Here is a 25,099-nt window from a genome sequence, read left to right on the forward strand (position 1 = left end):
GGAGCACAAGCCCTGTGAGGAGAGGCTGAGGGAGCTGGGGTTGCTTAGCCTGGAGAAGAGGAGGCTCAGGGGAGACCTTGTTGCTCTCCACAAGTACCTGAAGAGAGATTGTAGCCAGGTGGGGGTTGGTCTCTTCTCCCAGGCAACCAGCACCAGAACAAGAGGACACAGTCTCAAGCTGCACCAGGGGAGGTTTAGGCTGGATGTTAGAAAGAAGTTCTTCATAGAGAGAGTGATTGGCCATTGGAATGTGCTGCCCAGGGAGGTGGTGGAGTCACCATCACTGGAGGTGTTTAGGAAGAGACTGGATGGGGGGCTCGGTGCCATGGGTTAGTTGATTAGGTGGTGTTGGATGGTAGCTTGGACTCGATGATCTGAAAGGTCTTTTCCTGGTTAATTGAATTAACCTGGTTAATTCTATTCTATTCTTTTATTAACACATCTCCTTTGGAAACCTCTCCAAGGAGAGAGACTTTGACATTTGGAGCAGCTTTTCCTTCTGGTTTTCAGCCAGCTCTACCCAATGCAGCACCTGACTGAACCTTGGCTGCACATCCCAGGCAGGGTTTCCCGCATGCTACCTGACCCATGGTATCTTTAATGCAGAGACAATCAAAACACCACAGGAAATGAGTGTGGCTTCACTGACTGCTCGTTAGCACAGTGCACAGAAGCTGGCTTTTGCAAGTCAGCAGCAACCAGTGAGTAGTTCCCAGCTGTGTGCTCACAGCAGTCCTTTGAAGATGGATTTGAATGAGTCATCTTCCCTGAAAAATGCCCACTCGTGTCCCCTCAGAGCCTGTCATTGATGCTTGGGGAGCCAGTCCCCTATTTTGGAGCCTTCTCTCATTTTTCTTTGCAGTCTCACAATACTTACTTCATGCAGGTTTATTTCCCCATCTCAGGATCTACCCTGGGGACAAGGTGTAGGCTGCTGGTGCCTGGGTGCTGCAGGCAGCAGGGCTGGGGCTTGGCTTCAAGACTGTTTTTGCAATGTTTATAGAATCACAGAATGTTTTGGATTGGAAAGGGATCTTCAAAGACCATCTCTTCAGTGACCAGGGGCATCTTTAACTATAGCAAGTTGCTCAGAGCCCTGTCCAGCCTGACCTTGAATGTTTCCAAGGATGGGACATCTATCACTTCTCTGGGCATCCTGAGCCAGTGTTTCACCACCCTCAGTGTAAAAGATTTTGTCCTTATATATACTCTAAATCTCTCCTTTTTCAGTTTAATTCCATTACTCCTTGTCCTGTCACAACAGACCCTGCTAAAAAGGTTGTCTGGTTGTCCCCATCACCATGCTGGATTGCCTGGGCAGCAGGACGCTGGTGGCGTGGTGGTTGCTGCCATCTAATGGCTCTGGCAATTAATATGCAGGAGGAGAGAGTCTGGCTGCTCGGCACACCGATGGCTTGGGAGCTCTCAGCTGAGCTCTCCCGTGAGGCTGTAGGGCTGCTGGGCATACTCAGCCTGAAAAGCAGCACAACGTCCTTCAAGGTGACACTGGTCACAGAGTAGGAATCGGAGTCAAGCATTCCTGTTTTAAGGACAAGAGCATTAGAAGTGATGCTTGCTGGTCCCAGCAGCTCTGCCCTTCCTGGGGGAGGTTGAATGCACCATCACTTCCTGCTGCCTGCAAACTCGTAGAAGTAGCAGGATTTCCATGCTGAAGGTCTGCATCTCACACACAGCTTGGGAGATGTGAGGGGAGTTTCTCAGCAGCCAAGACCACCCCTCAGCAGATTGCCCCTTTTGCAGTAGGGAGCTGGTCAATGCAGCAAGTCCAAAGCAGAGCTGTGGCTTCCAACACTGGCTGGGTGGCAGACCTCAGCCCCCCAAGTGAGAATCCCCAGTTCCCAGATGGAAGAACCTTCATGAATCATACATCTACACTCCACCCACATGGGTGGCCCAGTGCCAACTGTGGTGCCCTGATATGGGCCCTGCACACCCTTGGGTGGACAGGCAGTGGCTCCCAGACCGATCTGCAGCTTGCAGGGAACCAGGACACATTCACTTCTCTTGGGCATGCAGCTCTGGTGCAATGGCTCTCTGAGCACCTTTGTAAAGAAAGGCACAGAGCCACCTTTTCTCTTTATTGGACAGGAAGAACACAGTCTCTGGGCTTAGCAACAGCTCCCCAAAACATAGGAGGCGCATCAGAGAGACCTTCCTCTGCTGTCTCCGGCACAGCCTGATAGCTGTGGGCTGCCTGGGGTCACAGGAAAACCTGCCCAGCACATACAAGGCCACAGGGTTCAGGCTGAGATACACACATGTACCTGTGCACCTTGTCCAGCCACTGCTCTCCCTGTGTGCCTCTGGCTGGTGAGGAGCCACCTCCTGAAGGCCAGCAGAGAGGATCTCCTTCAAATTGCTCCAGGTCTAGAGAGATGAGCAAGGCAGGAGGGCTAGCAGTCAGATCCTGCCCAAGCTCACTACTCCAACATGGGCTGCAAGTGTTTATCCATACCCCATGTCTGCATGGCCATACTCAGGGAGGTCTCAGTGCCCCTCAGAGGCTGGCAGCTATCTACAAGCTACCTGCCATCAATCCTCCTGCATTATTGATAGGGTTAAGGCCATTTAATGTTCTAGCCAGTGCTGGACAGATATACTTCCAGATTGGGAAAAGAGCAGGGATGAGAGGCTGAGGAGAGAAGCAGTGACTGGAAGGGGTAGCAGGAAGGGTGGAGCTGGAGGACCTCTTTGCAGCAGTTCTTCCACTGACCAAGAGACATCAAGTGGCCAAGAGTCATTTCCATCACCTGAGGAGCCTCTTCTGCTGTGAAGACTGGGTGGATCTGACTGCCAGCTGTGAGTCCATCCTTGTGGGGCTGATTGTTGGGGTGGGTGGCCATCTTGGCTGGATACAATGTGGGGCTAGGCTGCATGGCAGTGGGAGAGATGAAGAGAGGGGGCACAAAAGCTCTAGGGAGGGCAATGGTTAAAAGGGTGGTGAGAAGGTCACTTGTGTATGTGATGTGGGGAGCAGCCCCTGTTCCATCCCAGGAGAGTCAGAGATCTGCAGCTGGGCTGCCAGGGGACATGGGACAAGGTGGGAGCATCAGAAGCTCGTGACACATCTCCTTGTGTGCCCTTGTGCACTGCCGGGGTGCAGGTGTCCTTGTGCAGGATGAAGTTGCTGTGGGGCAGACAGCCTGGCACTCCACCCCTTATCCCTGAAACCTTGTCCTAGTGCAGGCAGGAGAGACCTGACAGGAGTCAGAAGGATCTGGGAGGAGTATCCTGAGGGTGTGCAGCAGTTTCATGACTGTTACTTCATATCTCGCAGAGGACACAATGTCTGGGCTCCCTCTGCAACCTTGGAAGAAGCTGCTCTAGAGGCTGAAAGGGGCTTTCCCTGGCAGTCCCTGTGCCTAAAAACTGCTGTGATGTGTGACGCTGTGTCTGCCCCCCCCGCAACTGTTGCCAAAGCAGTGGTGGTGCTGGAAGGTGCTGTAGCTCTCTGCTTGCGCCTGAGCAAGTCAGTGCGCTGGAGCAAGGACCACTGCAGGCAGGCTGGCCAAGGAAGGGGTGCAATGAGCGAAAGAGCTCAAAAAGGCTTTGAGAGGCATCATCGTGGGGCTGTACACTTGCAACTGCTACTGCTTGCTGCTCTCCTACGGCTTACCATTAAGCTCTCCATAATGAAGCCCCTGCCTCTGAGACACCTGCAGGTAGAGTGTTACAGTGGGGCTTTCCCTGACACCTCCAAACCTTCCTCCAAGCTGAACTGGAAAAAACCCAAGATGTTTACACAGGGCTAAAGTAGAAGGTTCCTTTCAGCAACACAATGTTAGGCAAGGGCTACAGCAATCTTCAGACTCTGAAGCTCAGCTGGCTGGCTCTGGTCCTTCCTTCTTCCTTCCCACGCCTTATCTGTGGCCTCCACTTCCCTGGCTCTGTCTCCACACAGTCTGGAGGCTCCCATGGGTAGTGACACCTTTGAAGCACTGGTCATGTTCAGTGGTCATGTTCGGAGAGCTGCAGGCAGGAGCAGGGAGGGTGCTCAGGGTTCACACCCCAGTGCCATGGGGGAGACCTCAAAGCAGCAGCCTGTGCTGCTCCCTGCGCAGCGGCAGCTGTGGTATGTGCCAAAGGGTGGTCCCAGCCTCCCGACCCACCCAGGCATGGCCGACACACACGCTCTGTTTTCCAAGAGCGCTGACTTCCTCCAGCCCTGTCTGAAAACAATGCGAGAGGAGCAGGCCTCAGCATTTCTGAAAACGAAGCGCCGAGTTCAGCTTAGTTCAGCCGCGGAGCCTGCTTAACCCTTTAGCTGCCGGGTGGAACAAATTTCCTGGTGCAGGCAGCAGCTTTGGATCGCTGTGTGCTTGCACAGGACAGGGAGAAGTAAGATGGGTCTTGGAGGTGCAAGCAAAGTCTTGTGTGAAGGTCATCAGTGGAAAGAAGTATCTTAAAGCCAGGCCTGTCTGGCTGCATTTCAGTGACCTGCCGTGCTTGTTTTATTGCAAAACCATTTCACTTCCCCTGTGTCCTGCAGCTGTGCAGGAACCTTTCCCTTCCCCATCTGCCCACAGCTGCCTGCACACCAGGAAAGATGCTGTCCCAGTGCCACTCAATCTTGGGCATGCAAAGGTAGGAGTGGAAGTACATGGGGCGCAGGCTTCTCTCCCTCGTGCTCCTGTTCCCCACTCCAGCAGGCAGGCACTGGTGTGCAGCCCGAAGGGCCCAGCATTGCAAGGGCAGCATAGCACAGGCAGGTGCTTATCAGCACTCTGTGCCCATTTGCAGGAGGGTGAAAGCAAAAGCAGAATGTGCAAGAATGAGGAAATGGCCCCACTAACCCTGCTTGCTCCTGCCCGTGTCCCATGACTCCTGCAGCTGCAGCTAGTGCTTGGACTGAGTGGGCTTTCAGGGGAAGAGGGAAGGAAAGCAGTGCCCCACCTAATGCCAAAACAAGTCTCCCATCCATATCAAACGATCAAGCCCATGAAACGGGAGCTTGTTTGACCTGAAACAAAATGTTTCATCTTGTTTGTTTGCTTTCCCCCCACAACTGAAGTCAGGTTTAGGCTGACTTCCTTTTTCTTTCAGGTTCATTTTTTAAGCAACAAAGTGAAAAAATAAGGAGGCTTGGTTTTGAACCTGCCAAGGAATGGTCAGCTTCTGAGAGAAGGAAACAGGGATATTAGAAAAGCTTGCTACTAACTCGTGCATTGTTTGCAAAAGAGGGAAAAAAAAGTCTCTCTGTGATTTTCTCTGCTAGCTGTGTTTGTGGAGTTTAGCCGGGGTGCACAAATACTGCTGGGTCCACAGATCTCTTGTTCTGTGTGTCTGTATTTGCGTTTTGCCAGAGAAGAAAGGGGTTCGGAGCTGAGTGCCTCTGCCGCCTCCCTGGGCACAGGTAGAGCCTCTCCCCGGGGCTTCACTGTCGCAAGAGGCAATCGGTGCACAGCGAGGACAGAAGGTCCTGAACCTCAAGGACACAGCACTGGGGGCAGGAGCAGGGGACAGGTGAGTCCGGGAGAGGCTGCTTATACAGAGCAGCCGCTCGCAACGGGAGGGAGCCACATGCAGCGCGGCCAGGCTGGGGCTGAGCAGAGCCCGCAGCGCGGCGTGCCCGCGGGCAGCCTGGCCGGCAGTCTGGCCGGTCCTTGTTTCCTGCAGAGCCGGGGCGAAGGTAGCGCCTGGCAGCCCACACTTCCCCTCGGGAGCCAGCGGCCCGCTGGGCTGTTTATAGCAAAACTCTGGGGAACTCATTGACCTCCAGGCCGGCGGCTCTGCTGGGAAGCGGAGGTTCCCAAGATGATAAGCCACTCTCGGAAGAAATTCCTTTCCCCGTGCGAGGGAGTGGCGGTGCCGGGCACGCTCGCCCGCCCTGCGAACACGTACGCAGCCCTCCGCGCACACACGGCCGCGCACCGTGTGCCGGCAGCCTTCCCTTGGGGGACCTGGCTTGGAGAGGTCGGAGCTTCACGGCCAAGAGTTCCTCCGGAGGGAAGCGGTGCTGGAGAGCAGAGCAAGCGGCCCTGTGCAGGTGCTTGCGGTGGAGCAGGTCAGTACAGCCGCTCGCACCGCTCTGCCCTTGCCGTGCCGGGGCTCCCGCTGGGGGCCAGTCACATGCCGGTGCCCTTCGTCCCCAGCTGAGCAAACACGGCTGGGACGTGGCGGCTGCAGGTGGCTGGAGCAGTCCAGGGCAGGGACACGGCTGCCTGAAGCCAGGTCGGGGCAATGAATTTGCGGTTTTGGTCCTGGCTAAATCTGAGGTTCAGATATGGTGGTGATGAGGACGCCAGGGAAGGACAGGTTTGTTTTGGGTCCTTTGTACCCAGCAACTGATAGGAGAAGGACAGGAGAGAAGACACGCTGGATTGAGGAAAGTGGATTGGGTCGCAGGGAAGGGTGCTGTTGTGTGACAGCACTGGAGAGTGGCAGTGCCTGCAGCAGCTATATCCCGCAGACAAAGGGTGCCTGGACACTCACCCTGCCTCCCGTTTTGTGCCCTGGGGAGGGAAGCCTGGCTGGCTGGCACTCTGGCACTCTGTAGAGGCTGCCCAGCTGGCATGACTACACCAGCTTCACAAAGGCAACAGAGACCCTGGACAGCTGGCACAGGCAGGGAACCCAGCCAGCATGGGCTGAGGCTCCTGACAAATTGCTCCTCTACTTATTAGGAGTGGGCTTTATCAGGAAGGCCAGGCTGAGAGCTTCAGCAGCAGCCATCAGGGCTGATCCAGGGGTGGTAAGCACCGGGGCAGGGAGTGGACCAGGTGTTTTTTGGGTCATTGGCCAAAAGGAAAATTCCATTTCAAGTCAAACAGGAGGCTGATACCTTTGCTGTAGAGAGGTGGGTTTGGTCATGAAGTTGTGTAGGTGAACTTAAAAGGAAATTTCAAACCAAGGAAGACATTTTTATGTAGAAAATGAAACAGAACATTGTGATGATTAAAAAAGAAATATTATTTTGTCCTGGGTAGAAGAATTTTACACTAATTGGTGAGCAGGTATTGCTAAAATCAAGAGCATTTTGAGTGAAGCAAAAAGCTTTGTCTGAAGACACCTGCCCTACTTGAGCACTGACCACTTTGACAGCATGGGCCCTAAACATAAACATCTTTCATGCCACTCCATAACAGAAACTTGGGTAGCATGCTCTGAGAACAGGCAGGTCCAAACCCATGCCTGGACTGGGATTCATCCTCTGGTTCCTGAACATTCAGAGAGTTCCTAGGTCAGCTTGAGGAGTTTTCTAAACAAGGAGCTTTCCAGGGCCAGTGTGCAACAGGAACAGTGTCCTTGCTGCAGGGAGAGCAGCACCAGCCTGTCCCAGCAGCTCACCTTCGTGCAGGTCCCCACCGCTGCACAGCTTTGCATGAGAAGCATCTGCTTGACTTGAGCACACCAGGAGGGAGCTGCAGTGCTTTGCACCCCAGTGTCTGGGGCTCAGGAGGGTGTTGTGCTGCAGTAAAGAGGATGAGGAGGATGGTCCCTTCTCCAGGCAACCCCAGCATTTTGGCATCTGGTTTCTCCTGATGAAGACTATAAATTGCCACTCTTTCAGCCTTGTCCTGGGCCTGCAGGATGGTTCCCAGCCAGGACTGCACAGGAGTATCACTTGGTGCAACCCTCTCTTCAAAGCCTTTTGATTTGACTTCACTTTTATTAGGAGTTTCCCAGACAGCTCCATGACCAGGGACTCAATCCTGCCACAGCCTGTCCCACAGCTAGCTACTCCTCATGCTCTGCTTTAAGGGTATTGCAATGGTGCCAGGCAGCCTCCTGTCATGGCATGGGGATCTCTTTGGTGAAAAATTACTCACTGGAGCAATTACTACTCAGGAGAAGCTCAAGGCCTTGCCATGCATTGAGATGCAGCTTGGCTGTCTGGGAGAGCCAGCAGTGCTCCTGGAGCATGCCGTGGTGGCACTGGTATTGGCTGGTTGCTGCAGTAAAGCTCTATTCCTAAAAGACCTCCTTATCTGTGACTTCTCTCCCTAAAGCTTTTGGTTTTTTATCTTGCAAGGGCTGTGTTGCTCTTACCCAGAGATACTCTGCAGATATCTGCCATCCAAAGTGCAGTGAGGCCACGCAGCCGTTCCTGGAGCCTGGGGAAGGTCAGAACATGTGAGCACAGAGGGGATGAGCCTCCGTCCTGGGCAGCCCAAGACATCTCACACAGCAGCCAAATCGGTCCCTCCTGGTGTTTGCATCTGGAGTCCAGATAGTTCTGATCTCCCCACAGGAGTCCACAGTGTGTGTGAGCAGGAAACTCATCTATGGCTTGCTTGGACCTAGCCCTGCTCCACTGAGTTTGGTGTGGTGCAAGTGGTGCTGCCGGCTGCCCTCACAGTGAAACAGGGAGAGCACCACTTTGGCCGGGCTGGAAGGTGCTCCCGGAAGGAACAGTGGCACAGCCAGTCCTGGATGGAGGATGCTGGACAAGCCCCAGAGGGGCATCTCCACAGGTGAGGTGAGTCACTGCTTGCAGCAATGTCAGGAGCAGGGTTGTCTTGGAGGTGTGAGGAGATCAGTGTTGAAGCTCTCTGAATGGGCCAGCTAGAAGCTCAGAAGGGTTCTGCAGACCGTGGGGCATGCTGTACTGTGGCTGGAGGGAGGAATGAGAGGAATGTGCCATGTGGGCTGAGCAACATGCTTCCAAAGACAAAGGCGAGAGGGGTGCCCAGGGCAACAACAGGGCCAGCACAAGGCAGCATTGCCTTGCCTGGGTGAGAGCTCCCCAAGTGCTGCATCTGGCTCTGCAGAGAAAGGCACAGACCTGCATGAGGGGATCCAGAGGAGGGCCATGAAAATGATTGGAGGGCTGGGACCCCTCTCCTGGGAAGAAAAGCTGAGAGGAAAAATCTCTGGGAAGACCTTATTGCAACACCAACCCTGAAGGAGGTTTAGAAAGATGAGGAGAGTTTTTTTCTCTAGGACTTGTAGTGACAGGACAAAGGGCAATGGTTTTAAACTGAAAGAGAGTCGATTTAGATAAGATATAAGGAAGACATTTTTTACTATGAGAGTGGTGAGAACCTGGAGCAGATTGCCCAGGGAAGTGGATATCCCATCCCTAGAAGTGTTCAAGGTCAGGTTGGACAGTGCATCGAGTAGCCTGGTCTAGTGGAAGGTGTTCCTACCTGCAGCATGAGAGTTTGGAACAAAGTCTTTGAAGGTTCCTTGGGAGACTTCAGTTTACCAAATGCCTGCTGAAAATGCAACACAGCAGAAAGGAAACAGTCTAGGAGGCAGGATGGTGGAGGGGGCCTTCCTCTCTCACTACAACTACTTGAAAGGAGGTTGAAGTGAGGTGGGGGTCAGTCTCTTCTCCCAAGTAACAAGCAAAATGATGAGAGGAAATAGACTCAAATTGTGCCAGAGGAGGCTTAGGTTGGACATTGGGAAATATTTCTTCACCAAAATGGTTGTCAAGCATTGGAAAAGACTGCCAGGGAAGAGATGGAGTTACTGTCCCTGGAAGTGTTTAAAAGATGTGCAGATGTGGTGCCGAGGGACATGGTTTAAGTGGTGGACTTGCCAGCGTTAGGTTTACAGTTGGACCTGATGACTTTGAAGGCCTTTGCTAACCTAAATGCTGCCCTGATTCTATGATTCTGACCCAAACCATCCTGTGAGCGTGCCCATCGCCCCCGCCTGGCTGGCAGAGGGTGCCCGGTCAAAAGGCTCTTTGTGCATTGTGGCCTGGGCTGAGCCGCGGCGCTGCCGGGCAGCAGGCAGTGTGCTCCCCCCTGCCAGTGCAGCAGCAGCCCCACGGCTCGGGGCGGCGGTGCTGCTGGACACATGGGCTGCTGCTTGGGGACCCCCTGGCACCAGGACCTGTCCCTGGGCTGTACAGGTAAGCTGCCCATGGGGATGCCGTGGGCCTGCTCTGTCTGAGATGGGCTGCGAGACCTGTGGCCGCAGAGCTCACCCTGCTGACAAGGCTGCTGGGGAAACTGCACTGAGCACTGCCTCCCTCGGGCTGCTTGCCTGCCTTTGCCGAGATGGCCACTGCTGTCCCCTGCTCTTGCTGGGCGCTTGCTGTGTCACTGGACTTGGGTGCATGGGCAGCAGACAAGGCATTTTGGACAGAGATGGGAGAGGGGGGTTGGTTTACTCCCCTGATGTTGGATTTTCAGGAGCCTCCTTGCCACCCCTGCCCTGCTGTCACTGCTGCCCAGGAGCACCCCAAGCTGCAAAGCTTGTGGAGCCCAGGGGGTGCTGCCAGCATTAGAGGTGTGATTCCCATGCTGACGTTCCCAACTGAGCGAAGAGGCTCACATCTAACAGGCTGTGCTAACAGGATGGAGGAGGGAGGTGGCTCAGGGCCAGCAGCTGTGGCCACGTGCCCCCCGGGAGAGCTGGTGCCAGCGGGTGCCACAAGTGCCTCAGCGCTGGCTGCCAGGGGTGCAACCCCTGTTCTTGGCTCTAGGCTGGGGCTCTTACAATATACTTCAGCACCAGGGAGGTAAATGAGTCACTGGCATAACTGGGAACGACTCTGCAGCAGCAGTTTCAATTGGTCTCTTGAAAAAGCTCCCAGTTCCCTTTCTGAACCTGGCCCAAACTAAAATAAACACTGAATGTGCAAAGGCTGTGGAGAGCAAGCCCATTCCTCCTCTCTCCCTGCCTGGCTCTGTGGAGACCCACCAGCAGAGGGTGGGTCCAACCTGCCACCTCCTTTGGTACATCATATGGAGACCTCTTGCGTGGGAAGCATCCTGCCGGGGGTCCAAACACCTTTCCTCTCCACCAATCTTCCGCAGGTGAAGAGTGTGACTCCTGCTGCCGCCGCTCATTTGTGCTCCTACCCCGCTGGGACTACCTTCAGCAACCCACAGCAAAGCACCAGGGAAAATGGTGGCAGGAGAAGACCATGGCATCAGGTACCTGTTTGTGAGCCCTGCCAAACCCAGCGGAGCCCACTGGGGTCTGCTGGGGTGCAGGGAGGAGAGGAAGGGAGGGAGCAGTGAAGCCACCAGCAGCAAGCCCAGCCCAGGCAAGAGCCAGCTTGGATTTACCTCTGGCTCAGTTTGCTTCCCCATCTCCATTTCCCCCATGTGTGAAAAGGGGACAGAGTTGCTGCATGAAGTCTTTTGTGAAGTGTGCTCAAATCAGCTGTTGAGAAATGCAGAGCCTTTTCTGTCAAAGAAAAGCTCATTCATTACATGTCCAGCCTTGGGCCATTCTTTCCTACTGCCAACTCTAAATAAGGATTATAATTCTGCATGCAAATAACAGTTTTATTTGACTGATTAGCAAAGCTGGCTTAACAAGAAGAGCTGTGGAGTACAGTTATGGTCACAGAAGTGACTTACAAAAGCTGCTGCACGCTCCAGCTTCAGATCTCTGGGTGTGTGTTTGTTTTACAAGTCCAATCTGATTACTGGCAGAAATTGGTTTTTAGTCTCGTTATCCCTCCACAGCCAATACAGCTGTGGGAGAGCAAGCTGGATTCTGAAGTGCCTCAGTCTTCATTAACATAATTACCAGCTAAAGTTTCAGTTCCCAAATCTTTTACAGCAATAGCTGACGATGTGTGAAGCAGAGAGAATGCAACTTGGATTTCGGGTACTGAGCAGAGCAGGCAGGGGAGGAAGTATCATTTTGGCTGTCAATTTGATAAGGAAAGAGTTTTGCAAGCCCTTGGCTCTCCTGCACTGGGGAAGTGCTCTTGCTCTGAGGTATTGCTCCCAAAAATCCTGGTGTCATGGGGTCATCCTTCTACCAGATCTGCTCAGTGAGGGTCTGTCCCACGAGCAAAGTCCCCTTGCTTCAAAGCCACCAGAAAGAAGTCTATCCTAAGATCTTGCCTCCAGCCTAGAGCCTGATTTTAGGGTGATACCAGATTCACACAGTCTCCAGCCAGATCTGCAATGCAAGCTATAGGCTTTGCTTTCAGGCTGTGGCTAGGCAGAATATCCTAGACCTCTGACACAAAATCTCACAGCAGTTCTTGTGTGTCCCACCTCTTTGTCAGGTAAGGCTGGGGCATCAGCGCCAAGCAGCCCCACTGCTGAGGCAGCAGAAGGCTCACCAGACAGCTCCTCGGTGCTGCTGGCTGTTGGGGAGGGATTTCCAGCAGGTAAGACTCTGCTTCTGTCATCAGCTGCATTTCCAATGACTGAATGTAGCAAGCCCTGGCACCACAGCTAACCAACCCCCTGTCATCCTTTGAGTTTCTCATCTTTGTGGCTGAGGTGGGGGTGATGGGCTGGGTTTGTGGGGTTTGAGCATCACAGCCGGGCGAGGGCTGGAGGTACTGCTGTAGCAGGCTTCAGAGAAGCAGTGTGGCAAAGGCACCTCTGGGGGCTTGGAGTACGTTCTTCCCCTTAACCCTGCACGTTTCCCTTTCAAGAGATTTCACTGTTCTTCTCCGTTGAGAGCCGTTCCTCCCACTGCCTCAATTCCCATCTCCAGGAAGCAGCCAGGAAGAAGATGTGGGCTCTGGAGAGTGATGACAGAGATGTCTGTGCTCTGTTCAAGGTAGGAGCCCCAGCCTGGCAGGGCAGAGCCTGTAATGGTAGGCTCTTGGTGTGATGGAGTATGTGATGGGGTACAAAACCCAGCTGGGAAAGAGCAATTCCTCCAAGGCTGCTGCAGGATGTGTTCCTGCACAGGGGGACTCCACAGGAGACTGGAACGGTGTCGGAAACGAACGGGCAACAAGTGAGAGACAAAGGCAGGAGCTTCATGTTGGAGGCTCTGAGCTGCCTGAGGGATCATGCTGTTAGCCCTGGGTGAGTTTAAATAGCCAACATTTCACAGGGCTGGCATCACCTGTCTGCCAGACTCAGGTCCCTTGTGCAGGTGGCATCTCGGGACGTGCACAGAGGTTCTCAGAGTATTGGGATTCATAGAGAAAAATCATTACAGGTATAGATATGCTTCCTGGACTGGACTTTCCTTCCCTGCCAGTTTTTAAGGCCTTGGCCCCTCTTGCTTCCCAGGAGACCTGGAACAGTGTAGATATGTTAGTGCCAGCAATAGTCAAAGGAGAGCTTTTCCCTCAAAGCACAGTTAGGGCTTTCAGCCTCCAAGCTGCAGTTTGGAAGCTGTGCCTGTCCTGACTGACCATTAATTCAAGTTTGGAATGTCTGGGTTTCAAAAACACAGTGGCTCTGGTGTGCACCACAGGGGCAAAGATTTGGAGAATGAGATGAAGCTTTGCCTTCCCAGTGCTGCACCATTGGAGCTGTTGCTGTGGGTGCTCCGTGCCTCCTGGGTGAAGGACTCAGCGCACACAGCTTCTGTCTCAACTGTGCTAATAAATGAGTGCCTAGCTTCATTCCACAGGCTAATATTATTCCCACCCTGACACAGGAGTCAGAGTCCCAGGATTGTGCTTTTATCTTGCTTTGTCTTCCACGTGTAGGAGCTGTCAGCCAGGCTGGTCTGTATGCAAGCACAGGAGGATCGATTCCTCCTCACCTTCAAAACCCTAGAAGAAGTCTGGAAGTTTTCCACATACCTGACTTTAGGTAATGTTTGCAAGGTGTGGGAGACCTAAACACAGAGTGTGAAAAGCATTTTCAGAGGAGGTACTCTTCAACAGCATAAACCAGTAACATAAAAGGCAGGGTAGATGAAGAATATGAATTAGAAAACCTGTGTGCCCATCTACAGATTTATGAAGCCACTGTCTGGGGCAGTGAAAGAGATGCAGGGGAATGCCTTTTGGGTAGTCCCTCTCTTGTGTTTTGGGGATGGAGACAGAATTAGAAGCTGCTGCCTGTGTCATTGCAGATGGAAGACTGGGAGACATCCAAAGAGCACTTCATCCTGCCCAGTGAAAGAGGGTGCTAACATGGCTTTCCCTCTTGGTTTCTCAGGGTATGTGGGCAGCTGCCTGGAGCAGCTTCTCTTTGACCAAGAGTATTGGCTAAACTGTGCTCTGATGGAGGACACAGAGATCAGAGTTACTGTGGATGAAGATCACTTGGCCACCATATATATGGGTCTGCTGCTCCAAGAAGGTGGGAAAGGACTGCATGTGTAGGGACTTCCTCAAAAGCACCTCAGCAGGGCTCTGTGGTAGCCTTGTGTTGGGCTATGCCTTGCACTGATGCCATTGACCTGAGTGTGACTCTTTCTACCTGCAGGGAACTTTTTTTCCAGAGCAGTGCCTGGTGTCTGGCAGCTGGAGCAGGAGGGAAAGGAAGGCCTGCAGCTCTGCAGGAATGAGCTGATCCATGTGAAGAAAGCTGGAGAGGAGTCCAAGTGGGAAGGGATGTCCTTACTGACAGGTCAACGAGGCCTGGTGCCTGTGGCAGCTCTAGAGCCACTACCTCACCCATTTTACCAGTAAGCAAGTTGGCCAATTAATAGGACTCAAGCCAAGATTCATTCCTAGTCCTGATGCATGAGCTGGCACCAAGCCTGGGAGAGAAGCTGTTTTTCCCTCTGGCAGTGGGCAAGTGATATGCAGTTTTGTGAGGATATACATTATGCATAACCATTGAAACCAGTTCAGGTCCTGTAAATGGAACAGAGCAAGGGCATACTTCAGCTGTCATTCTTGTATGATATTGATTTAGGTCATACATGAGATTATTTGTTATCTAAAGGTGAAAAACCAGAAGAAAAAGCATAGCCTAAGCCTTAGGTAATGCCAAAGTGGAGCCTCATGCTGGGCACCTGGCTGAGCCTCTAAGACACCCACAGCTCCTCTTGTTCTCACAGGCTGACATCCTCCTTACAGCCTGGCAGATTTAACTTGCTATTGCCATTTGTTCTGAGGCTGCAGTTGTGAGGTGCAAACTGCCCTCCATGCCCAGCAACAGCATGCCAAGGAATTCCTACACTGGCTCCATGGCAGCCCTGCCACTCCCAGAGGACAGAACATCTGCCCCGTTTGTGGGACCATCCCTGGCGCTGGCCTGAGCACAGGACTGCTCTGAGAGGACCAGTGTGGTTCACCTTTGTCTTGCAGGTGGTTCCTGAAGACCTATGCTGTGAATTTTGGCATCTCTCATGAGATCAGTGGGATGACATCCCAGCCAATTGGTGAGTGGAGCACGGCTGCACTTCCTAGGGCAGGACATGGCTGCTGTTTGAGTTTGGCCAAAAGTACAAAGGGCCCACCTCTTGTTCTGCCAATGACACTCCATTGCAAGGTGCTCCAAGGAAATACCATTGCATCTTTGGACTCTCTTGAGTGGAGAACAGAGCCTGCACGTTGCATGCACTACAAAGTAGGACCTGAGGGACACAGAGTACAGTGGGCTGCTGGTGGCATCCTTCTGCCCCTGGATATTTATCTTCTGCTGCAGTTTGACCTTTCCTTTAGTTTCATAGAATCATAGGATCAATAAGGTTGGAAAAGACCTCAAAGATCATCAAGTCCAACCTGTCACCCAAGACCTCATTTCTTAAGGGCTGAAGTTCTAAGCAGTTAGGCTTCCATCAGCTGCATATGAAACCTGTGCCCACCATTCACCCATTAGCCCAGGGCCATTCCTGCTTGGTCATGGGCACTCTCCAGAGCACGCTGGACATGGGAGGTCTCTGCAGTTGTAAATCTGGTGTGTAATGTGATGGGCAGTAGCACTGTTAAAGGTTTCACTCGTGGTACAAAATGAAGACAGTGCAGTTTCTGTGAAGCTCCACGTTTCCAGCCACCTTCCACACTGCAGCTGTCAGAGGTTTCAGTCTTTGACTGTGTGGTGCTCATCCATGCCTCCTGTACGCGTTAATGTAATCCTCTGCTCAAGAAGAGACTGCAGAGATCTGAGCCCAAGAGCACAGTAAATCTTAGGGGACAGAGTGACCTCACACTGAAATGCCCTTCTTTGCCTTGGTTTCCCAGTCAAAGGCAGGTGCAGAGCCACAGAGGACCACAGGGCAGCAGCATGGGATGAACTGAGTTTCTCCAAAGGAGACAGCATAGAAGTCATTGGTTTCTTCGTCCCAGGACTCCCGTGGTTTGTGGGCAAATCCCTCAGCAGTGGGAACATCGGCTTTGTCCCGACCCAACACATGAGTCCCGAGGCTTGTGAACCTCTGTAAGTTTACTGCTACTGTCTAGATCAAATTAAACTCAGGAGAAGATGAAAGGAAGACTGCAAATCCTAACTCAGGGCTATGAGAGAGCCCAGGGCACGTAATTTCTTTGCAAGGCCCTAAGAGAGAATCCATTTGAGGTCTGTCCAGGAGCTTTGGCCAGACTTTGCTGCCAACAGGCTGCAGGAGTCTCTGCCCAGATAAAGCCATCATATTTCTCTTGCCTCAGGTGATTCTTGGAGAGGAACAGATCTGGCCCCAGGCTAAACCTATCATTATGCTAAGGCAGCCCAGGACATCTGTGCACCAGACAAGCTGGTGTAACAGTTCCACCTAGAAATGTTCTTGACTTTGTAGCTTGTTCTGAGGGGCTGTGAGGATGAGGAGAGAAACTGCTTCCAAGGCAACCAAATCCTGCTCTGCTTCCTTCTGCTCCTTTGCTTTCCATGGGATATAAAGGCAGAACAATCCACTGGCATAGTTCCATGCTGAACAGAATTAGACACCCTCCTGAGGACAGAGACAAGAGTTGACTGTGGAGGGAGGGTGGCAGAACCCCAGTCTAATGACCCAGGCAATTGTCTTTGCTGCTGCTTTAAAGACATAGCTCTGGTTTAATACCCATACAAACAGTCTTCTCCTCCAGCATTGTATGCAGGAGGACAAGGTCTTCACCTGTTGCTAGGCCTCTTGGGCTTTCCTGGATCAGGCTCATTCAACATAAGCCCTAGGCACTTTGCTCTTACACTGCAGAGAACAGAGAGGAGATCAGACAATGCCCTGGACTCAGAAAGGGCTTCTGAAGACAAAAAAGATGAGTAGGCTCCTCCCTCTGGTACCACTGGTTCCCCTGTGGAGAACCTGGATCTGAGAGCCCTGACAGGGAAGCTGTCCAGACTCCTGTATTCACCTGCAGCAGAATTTTCCTGGTGGGAGGAAGAGAAGGGAAGGGAAAGCCCATCCCATCCCATCCCATCCCATCCCATCCCATCCCATCCCATCCCATCCCATCCCATCCCATCCCACCCCATCCCACCCCATCCCTTCCCATCCCATCCCATCCCATCCCATCCCATCCCATCCCATCCCATCCCATCCCATCCCATCCCATCCCATCCCATCCCACCCCATCCCACCCCACAGGACAGCTGTAATGCTAAGGAGCACTGACTGTTTGCCCTTCATGTCTGCCTCAATTCAGGGGAAAGGGCTTGGCGTTTCTGAGTGAGGAGGAAAAATGCCCCCTGCTGCGCATCCCCTGCGGTGGTGGTGAGCAGCACTTCACCTCCCTCCTGGGAGAGCTGGCTCGCACTGACATCACCTCTGTGTACCGCCTGGGTGAGTGCCTCCTCTCCTGACGTGCCCAGCCACCTGGGGCCCCATGGAGAGCAACGCTGGGCAGTGTCTAGAGAGCTCCCCGCTCAGGACTTCACAGGGGAGACAACTACTGTTGTTGAGACGGCCTCCAAGCCCTCTGCTTAGCCTGGTTGTGGAGGCTGTAGATACCTTCAAGAGTTGGGACCTGCCACCCAACTGTTTGAAGGTGTCTTCTCTGCTTCCAGGGCAGTTTGTCAGCTGTGGCTCACCCTGGCAGATACTGCTCTTATCTGATTGTGGCTGTAGGTTACTGCCTCCAGCAGGTCCCCTGCTGGTGTATATTGAGGGGAATGCACAGCTAAAGTGACAAGTGATACAATCTCTATGCACATTGCAGGAGGCAGGAGGTTGGGGTTCTTGGGTGTTCGTTTTGGACCACAGCTAATTTCTGTGTCTCTTTTTATCCCTTTCTTCTCACTACCTGTAAGCAAAATATATCCATGCAGGACTGAGCTTGGGATCTCCTGGGATTTATGGGACCTCCCAGACCGCCCAGCTCATGTGCAGTGGGCCAGGGCTTAGAACCTGTCAGAGATACACACATATCTGAAACCTCTCAATAGACACAACAAGGCTCTTACGAGAGGTAGAGCTGATAAAGCCCTCCCTGTGGAAGATAAGAGCTGCTTGTTCCCCGGTGACTGCAATGTTAGTGATGCTCACCTCACCACGAGCTAAAAGCTGCTGTCCATGGTCTTACCCAGAGCCAAGCCCCAGCAGACAAGGGGGTTGAAACTGTAGCTCCACGTAGTGTCTGCAGCCAGGACTGAGCTTGCCCTCCCACGTACGGCTCTGGGGTTTTGCAGAGCAGCAGGAGAGCTCTGTGAGGTTTGAGCACCGTGGGCTGCACGGTGACACTGACCTTTTTGTTTTGTCTTTGCCTCTTTGTGCAGATGGTTTTGAACCTACAGCCAGGCTCCCAAAAGTGCCATCAGGTGAGTATCTGGAGGGGACAGAAGATGACTTCTGAGGGTGAGTTTTCACATGGGGAAACACCCCACTATGGTTTTCCTGTTGCTTCCAGAGGCTGTTCTCCGTGGCTGTAAGGACATTCAGCTGCTCCAGTCCTGGGAGGAAATAAATGACTTGGCTACAACGAGCACCTCTGAGCTGTCTAGCCCAGGGAGTGAGTCAGCTCCTGCTACGCTGGAAGATGTTCTCCTGGAGAAGCTGGATGACTTTGATGATCCCAAGTTCTTTATTGACTTGAATGCTGGACATATGGAAGATGCTGATGTCTTTGACCCCATATTGACCTTCCTTAACCAAGACAGTTATGTGCCCAGTTATCAAAGCCTCTACGATCTCAGTTTTTCCTTTCTCAACTCCACTTTCTATGGTTTCTCTGATGAGGATGAACTGGTCTTGTACCTTGAGACGTCCAGAAACTGGGCCAAGAGGACTCATTCAGTTTGGGCCCATGTCAGGCTCTGTTTCCTCCTGGGTAAGCTCTGCATCAAAAAGGTCAAGTTCTCCCAGGCTCGAGTCTACTTTGAGGAAGCCCTGAGCCATCTGCATCGGGGGTTTGGGGACCTGCCTCTGTTGGCTGCACTGCACGTGAACCTTGCCTCCATCTACTTGAAACAGAACATGAAGCACAAGTTCTCCTCCCTGCTGGGGAAAATGGTGGCCTTGCTTGTCTGCTTGCCTGGCCACTCTTTCAGCTCTGAGAATGAGCTGGAAGTCATGATGTACATCCTGAGGGAAGCCATTGCTGTGGGCAATGCTCCCTTGGAGGCACGGGTCTGCTTCCTTGTTGTCAAGCTCTTCCTACAGCTGGGCAAAACCGATGAAGTGCTGCCCTTTGCTGAGCATCTTCAATGTCTCACCACCGCTGCAGTAAGCCCAGACACCAGTTCTGCCTCTCTGGATGCCACCCCCATCTTGAGCTACCTGTATGACAAGAAGTACTTGCCAAATATCGCGCTGGCCTCCGCCAGGCTGTTTGTGCCCAGCGGTGTCAAGGGGGTGCCGACACCCATTTGGAGAGCCGGCTTCATCCTCCAAAGTTCTTCCAAACTCCTGGGAGGCCAGCTGGACAGGAGCAGCATCCCACCACTGGCTTGTTTCTATCTCAAGCAAGCACTGCATTTCTCCTGCAGGAGCAGAGCTGTGCCCATCCAGAGGACACTGTGTGCCATCTTGTCTAAGCTGTACCTCCAGCACGGTGTCTTGGATGGGGCGGTTGGCTATGCAGCCACAGCCCTAACCCTGGGCAGACTGATGGGTGAGGAGGAGGCTTTTGAGTCTTCCCTCTCTTTGGGGTGGATGTATCTCCTGCACAGCCAGCCCAGCCCGGCTGCAGACATCCTGTGGCAGCTCCTGCACTCTCTGCACAGGACAGACAGCGTGACTCAGGGGGGAGCTGTGCACAACCTGCTGGCCATTGCCCTCAAAGGAGAAGGGCAGGTGCAAAAGGCTGCAGAGAACTACCTGCGGGCTCTGCACAAAGCCAAGGAGACTGGGAACAAGAGGAACCAGGCTATCTCCCTGGCCAACCTGGGGCAGCTGAGCCTCTCACGGGGGGCGAGCCAGCTGTCTGAGCTCTACCTGCTCCAGTCAACTCAACTCTATGCAGAACTCCAGGGCACTGAAGACCTGGAGATGGAGCTGGTGTGGGTGCTGCTGTGGCTGGCGCAGGCCATGGTCAACAGGCAGAGGATTGAAGATGGCAAACTCTGTTATGAACTGGCATTGGGTTTTGCCCTGAAGTGGCATAACGTGAGGAGTGAGTACAGCTTTACTGGTGGGAGCCAAGGCAGCATTCACCTCCATGCAGCACCCTGTCAGGTCCCTAATGCAGTTCCCTGACCTGTCCTTTTCCCTTCCCTGTACCATGCAGGTCAGCTTCACATCACTGAGTCTCTCTGCCATTTCTACAGCAAAGTGTCCCCCAATCTGCAGGCCTGCATCACCTATCATGAGCACTGGGTATCTCTGGCACAGCAGCTGCATGACAGAGAGATGGAAGGCAATGTCCAACAGACCCTCAGCCAGCTCTACCAGGCTCTGGGCACATCTGAGTAAGTCCTGTCTGTGGCTGTCAGATGCTGTTAGAGTGGGCTCCCTGTTTATCCAAAGCAAGAGCAGTGGCTTTCTTGGCATGTCCCTGGGCAGGGGTAGGGGCCTGTTAGCTGGGACAGAACTGGGATCTGGCCAAACACAGTTTTCCAGAGAGACATCCAGCCTTGACCAGAGGGGACCTAGCGGCAGGGAATTCATCACTTCCTTTAGAGGCTTGTTCCAGTGATTAATCACCATTCACCAGTAAAAATAGGTTCCTTATCTGTTGCTTGAATAAGTCTGGCTTCAGCCTCCAGCTCCTGAGTCTGCCCTTCCTATCTCTGCTGGAATATTTTCCCCAGGGAGGTACTTAAGACCCTGTATCAGCTCAGCTTCCCATCTCCTACTTGACACATGCAGGTGACTGATTAATCAGGCATGAAGGGAGAGAGACTTGGACAGACCACAGACTTTCTTCAGTCTTTGCAGGCAAGTGTGTCAAACAGTGGAGAGCCATATCCCATGGCCCAGAAGGACAAATGGGCAGAGGCTGTTAGTAACTTGGATGTTAACCTTCCCATGCTAGGTCACAGTGAGTTCAGAGGGAAGGTATTTAGGAAGCAGATGCCTGTCATGTGAATGGTGCTATTTAAGATCACAAAGCACCCCATTCCCGAAGGACAGCTGGAGCCCAGTTGCCAGCAGGAGAGACACCAAGCAAACAAACATGCCCTGGGCACTGCCCACTGCTCCTTTTGCCACAGATGCCTTCTGCAGGCAGTATGTCCAGCCTGCTGGCTCATCCTGCTGCCTGTCCCTTTGGGCTCCAGTGACCAGGGTCTTGACAAGGGGGTTGTAAGGTCTTTCACACATAACCCTCTTTGACCACACTAAGGGACCAAGAATGGGGAGAGATGTGGTTTTGGGTGCTAGATGCTGTCTGGAATCTGAAGGTGCAAGCACTCCCTGCCTAGCTCCCATGTGTAGTTGGGGGTGACTTTGGGGCTTAGTGTAGGGGGGACAAATAGGGCTTGCAGAGGACCTAGAGAAACCCCTCTTTATCAGCTGAAATAAGCAGGGATAGGGAACAGCTCCTTTGAGAACAGGTTACCTTGGGGCTGTGCTGAGCATTGGGGTTCCAGGCTGGTCCAAGGCTGCCACATGATCCACATGCATGCACTAAAGCATGGAGACTTCCACAGGTTTACCAGGACACGTTGCTCAGATTTGTGGCTGTCCATTTGTCTCTAACTTCTGGCAACTGTAGGAGGGAAAGGCAGGAATGCCAATGGGGAGGTGGTGTGGTGGCTTTGCAGATGATTGCTGGGGGTGTCCTGTGATTTCTCTGTAGTGGCTTTTTACCTGTTACCATCACAGGGCTTTGAGACAGTCCCTGGACTGCACCAAACAGAGTCTAAGGATCTTCATTGACTTTGAGGAGACTGTGAAAGCAGCAGAGGCCTGGCTGCAGGCAGGAAAGCTCTACTATCTAATGCAGGAAGATGAGTTGGTGGAAATGTACTTTCAGGTATGGAGGAGGTGGCTGACACTGTCCCATTCTTACGCTGGCTAGCTGCATTCCCATCACAGCTCCTCAGCAGGAGTCTTTTGGGGCTGGAAAACCTAGAAGGAAAAGTTCTTATGACCAGTGTAAACCTGCTGGTGGAAGGAGGAGCTGTACTGTCTTCCAGCACTTCCCTGTGACCTTACCCCTTCTTGGAGCAGAAGACTTCTGGCTTCTTCCCACCTCTAGCAGTATTTTATCAGCTGAGCCACAAAGTGGAAGAGCAGCTTATATAAATCTTAGGGCTCCATCATTCAGGGAACAGTTTCTACTGATAGTTAGGAAATCCTTTCATGTGCCCAGAGTAAGCAGGGAAGAAGGCTGGGTTTACATAGTCACATCAATATCTATGTACAAACGGCTCTTTCCAATCTCACTCTAGTTCCTTTCCCTTCTAGGCAGCCATTCAGACTGCTCTGAAATGGGAGAACTTCTCCTTGGCCATGGATCTCTATGAAAAAGCAGGTGATACCTTTTTTAATGGCAGTCGGAACAGAGATCGAGCGGTGGAGTTTTACAGGGTACTGACCCCTCCGAGCGTTTCTGTCCTTGTGTCCCTGCATGGTGACAGCCATGGGGGGCTTTGCCTCAGGGCTGGCTGCAGCACTGCGTGGCCAGGCTAGAGGGATGGAGAGCAGTGGAGTTTTACAGGGTACTGACCCCTCCGAACGTTTCTGTCCTTGTGTCCCTGCAAGCTGACAGCCATGGGGGGCTTTGCCTCAGGGCTGGCTGCAGCACTGCGTGGCCAGGCTAGAGGGATGGAGAGCAGTGGAGTTTTACAGGGTACTGACCCCTCCGAGCGTTTCTGTCCTTGTGTCCCTGCATGGTGACAGCCATGGGGGGCTTTGCCTCAGGGCTGGCTGCAGCACTGCGTGGCCAGGCTAGAGGGATGGAGAGCAGTGGAGTTTTACAGGGTACTGACCCCTCTGAGCGTTTCTGTCCTTGTGTCCCTGCAAGCTGACAGCCATGGGGGGCTTTGCCTCAGGGCTGGCTGCAGCACTGCGTGGCCAGGCTAGAGGGATGGAGGATGGAGAGGGATGGGGTGGTTATGAGTGTGCCAGAATGCAAACATGGCTGCAGGGGGCAAGCCTGGGGCACAGGCATGTTTTGCAGTGGCTGCAGCTCACCCCGGAGGTCATCTGGGAGGGGGGAACAGGGTCCTTACATTACTGATCCTGGCAGTGTCGGGTGTGAGCTGGCCGCTCTGGAAGACACACTCACAGAATTTCAGGCACCAAAGAAAGGCAGAGGGATGAGGCCCAAGTTTTGAGAAGCATGCTCTGGGGTATGATACTGATTTTCAAGAGAAAGGAGGGGCTAGAAGCTGAATCTGCACCACTCAGCCACCCCATCATCTGCCTGCCACGCCAGTGCTAGGGCCATCACCTGCTGCTTCATCACCTCTCCGTGGGCGGTGCTGTATCAGTACCTGCAGGAACAGCCTGGGTGCTCTGCTCTCTCTCCTCAGGGAGGTGCTGTGCCCTTGGCCAGGAAGCTAAAGGCCACAAGGACGGAGCTGCGGCTGTTCAGTAAGCTGGCAGAGCTGCAGATTGGCCTGCAGGGCTACGAGAAGGCGCTGGAGTTTGCCACGCTGGCTGCCAGGCTGAGCATCAGGGTTGGTGAGTGGTGCATGCCTGGAGGGTATGGGCAGTTGCCTTTCTGGATGAGAAGAATGTGCACATGCAGGGGGAATCTCTTGCTTTCATAAGACTGCTGGACCTATTTTTGTCCTAAGTGGTAACATCTTTTTAAGGCCACTTCCCTTTTTAAACTGCATGACGGCCACAGAGGAACGCTCTGTTGCTACCCAGCAGAGCACAGGAAGTCTGATGAGGGCACAGGACTCAACAGTTCCTCTCTGCCCTTGGCTCTTCTGATAAACTCATCCCTTCCCATGACACAAACAGGTTGCATGGGCAAAATGCAGGCCTGTCTTGTAACAGCCCTTTCCAGCAACCGAGGAATCAGATGGTGTTGGGTGATAGGTTGGATGTGATGATCTCAAAGGTCTCTTCCAACCTGGTTTATCCTATTCTGTTCTGTTCTATTCTATTCTATTCTACTCTATTCTTCTGGTTGCATAATACACTCCTTGGGCAATCTATCCTATCCTATCCTATCCTATCCTATCCTATCCTATCCTATCCTATCCTATCCTATCCTATCCTTCTGGTTGCATGATACACTCCTTGGGCAATCTATCCTATCCTATCCTATCCTATCCTATCCTATCCTATCCTATCCTATCCTATCCTATCCTATCCTTCTCTTCTGGTTGCATGACACACTCCTTGGGCAATCTGCCCAGCCTTGGTATTAGCACCCCTGCCCATGGCTGTTTTGTCTGAACCATCTTCAAACCCAGTGCCCCTTTCTGAAGATACCTCAGGCTGTTGAACAAACGCATCCCAAGCAGCTCAGCCTGCCAGGCTGGGGATGTGTTGTGAGCACGCTGCAAGCTGGCTGCATCAGCCACTCTTTTCCAGGAGATCAGCTGCAAGAGCTGGTTGCATTCCACCGCCTGGCTACGGTCTACTATTTCCTGCATATGTATGAGATGGCAGAAGATTGCTACCTGAAGACACTTGCCTTGCGTCCTCCCCTGCTGCAGTGCTCTGGAGAGGCCTTGTACTACTGCAAGGTGTACTGCCACCTTGGCAACATGACCCTGCACAAACTGAAGGTAGGAAGCCTCTCCATGAGGCTGTGTTGGGCACTCTGGCCTCGATGGAGAGCTGGAGGTGGAGCAGCACATCTGCTGGCAGAGCAGGCCCATGTGTGGATGTCTGCACCTTGTGACTCTCCATCCTATCTGCAGCTTCAGCAGACGAAGGCACACAACGCTGGCATTTGGAAAGGAGTGCTGGCATTTAGCTGTCACTTCATTTCAATGAAGTCAGGTGTCACTGGGTTCTGCCTGGAACCACCAGGCTCTCTTCCAGCTCTCTTTATGCCCTGTGACCTCCAACTAAACCACTTCCTAATGCCTGCCCTGTTCTTTGCTGTTAGGATGAACAGGACGCAGCAGCCTACTTCCTCCTGGCCCTTGCCGCAGCAACTGAGCTGGGAGACCAGGAGCTGCAAGGACTCATTCGTGCCAAGCTGGGTGCCATCCCCAGTGCCCCGCCAGGCTGTGCCACGTACCGGCCCCGGTGGCTGAGCGAAGGTGGCCACGTCGTCTGA

The 25,099-nt window shown here is 53.0% G+C and overlaps 1 protein-coding gene across 1 annotated transcript; it reads left to right on the plus strand.

Moving 5' to 3' along the window:
* Positions 1 to 5,541: 5,541 nt before the first annotated feature.
* Positions 5,542 to 25,099, plus strand: SH3TC2 (SH3 domain and tetratricopeptide repeats 2). Its single transcript, XM_009904720.2, is given in 22 exon segments — positions 5,542 to 5,650; positions 5,741 to 5,858; positions 9,607 to 9,643; positions 9,645 to 9,719; positions 9,721 to 9,826; positions 10,737 to 10,856; positions 11,951 to 12,055; positions 12,329 to 12,456; positions 13,346 to 13,451; positions 13,803 to 13,946; positions 14,073 to 14,274; positions 14,903 to 14,976; positions 15,779 to 15,974; positions 17,174 to 17,310; positions 18,243 to 18,284; positions 18,374 to 20,077; positions 20,192 to 20,372; positions 21,730 to 21,880; positions 22,315 to 22,437; positions 23,385 to 23,535; positions 24,403 to 24,599; positions 24,926 to 25,099. Coding segments are annotated over 22 exon segments (4,380 nt in total).

The sequence above is a fragment of the Dryobates pubescens genome, chromosome 16 (genome assembly GCF_014839835.1).
Source record: "Dryobates pubescens isolate bDryPub1 chromosome 16, bDryPub1.pri, whole genome shotgun sequence".
In the NCBI taxonomy this organism is placed as follows: Eukaryota; Metazoa; Chordata; class Aves; order Piciformes; family Picidae; genus Dryobates; species Dryobates pubescens.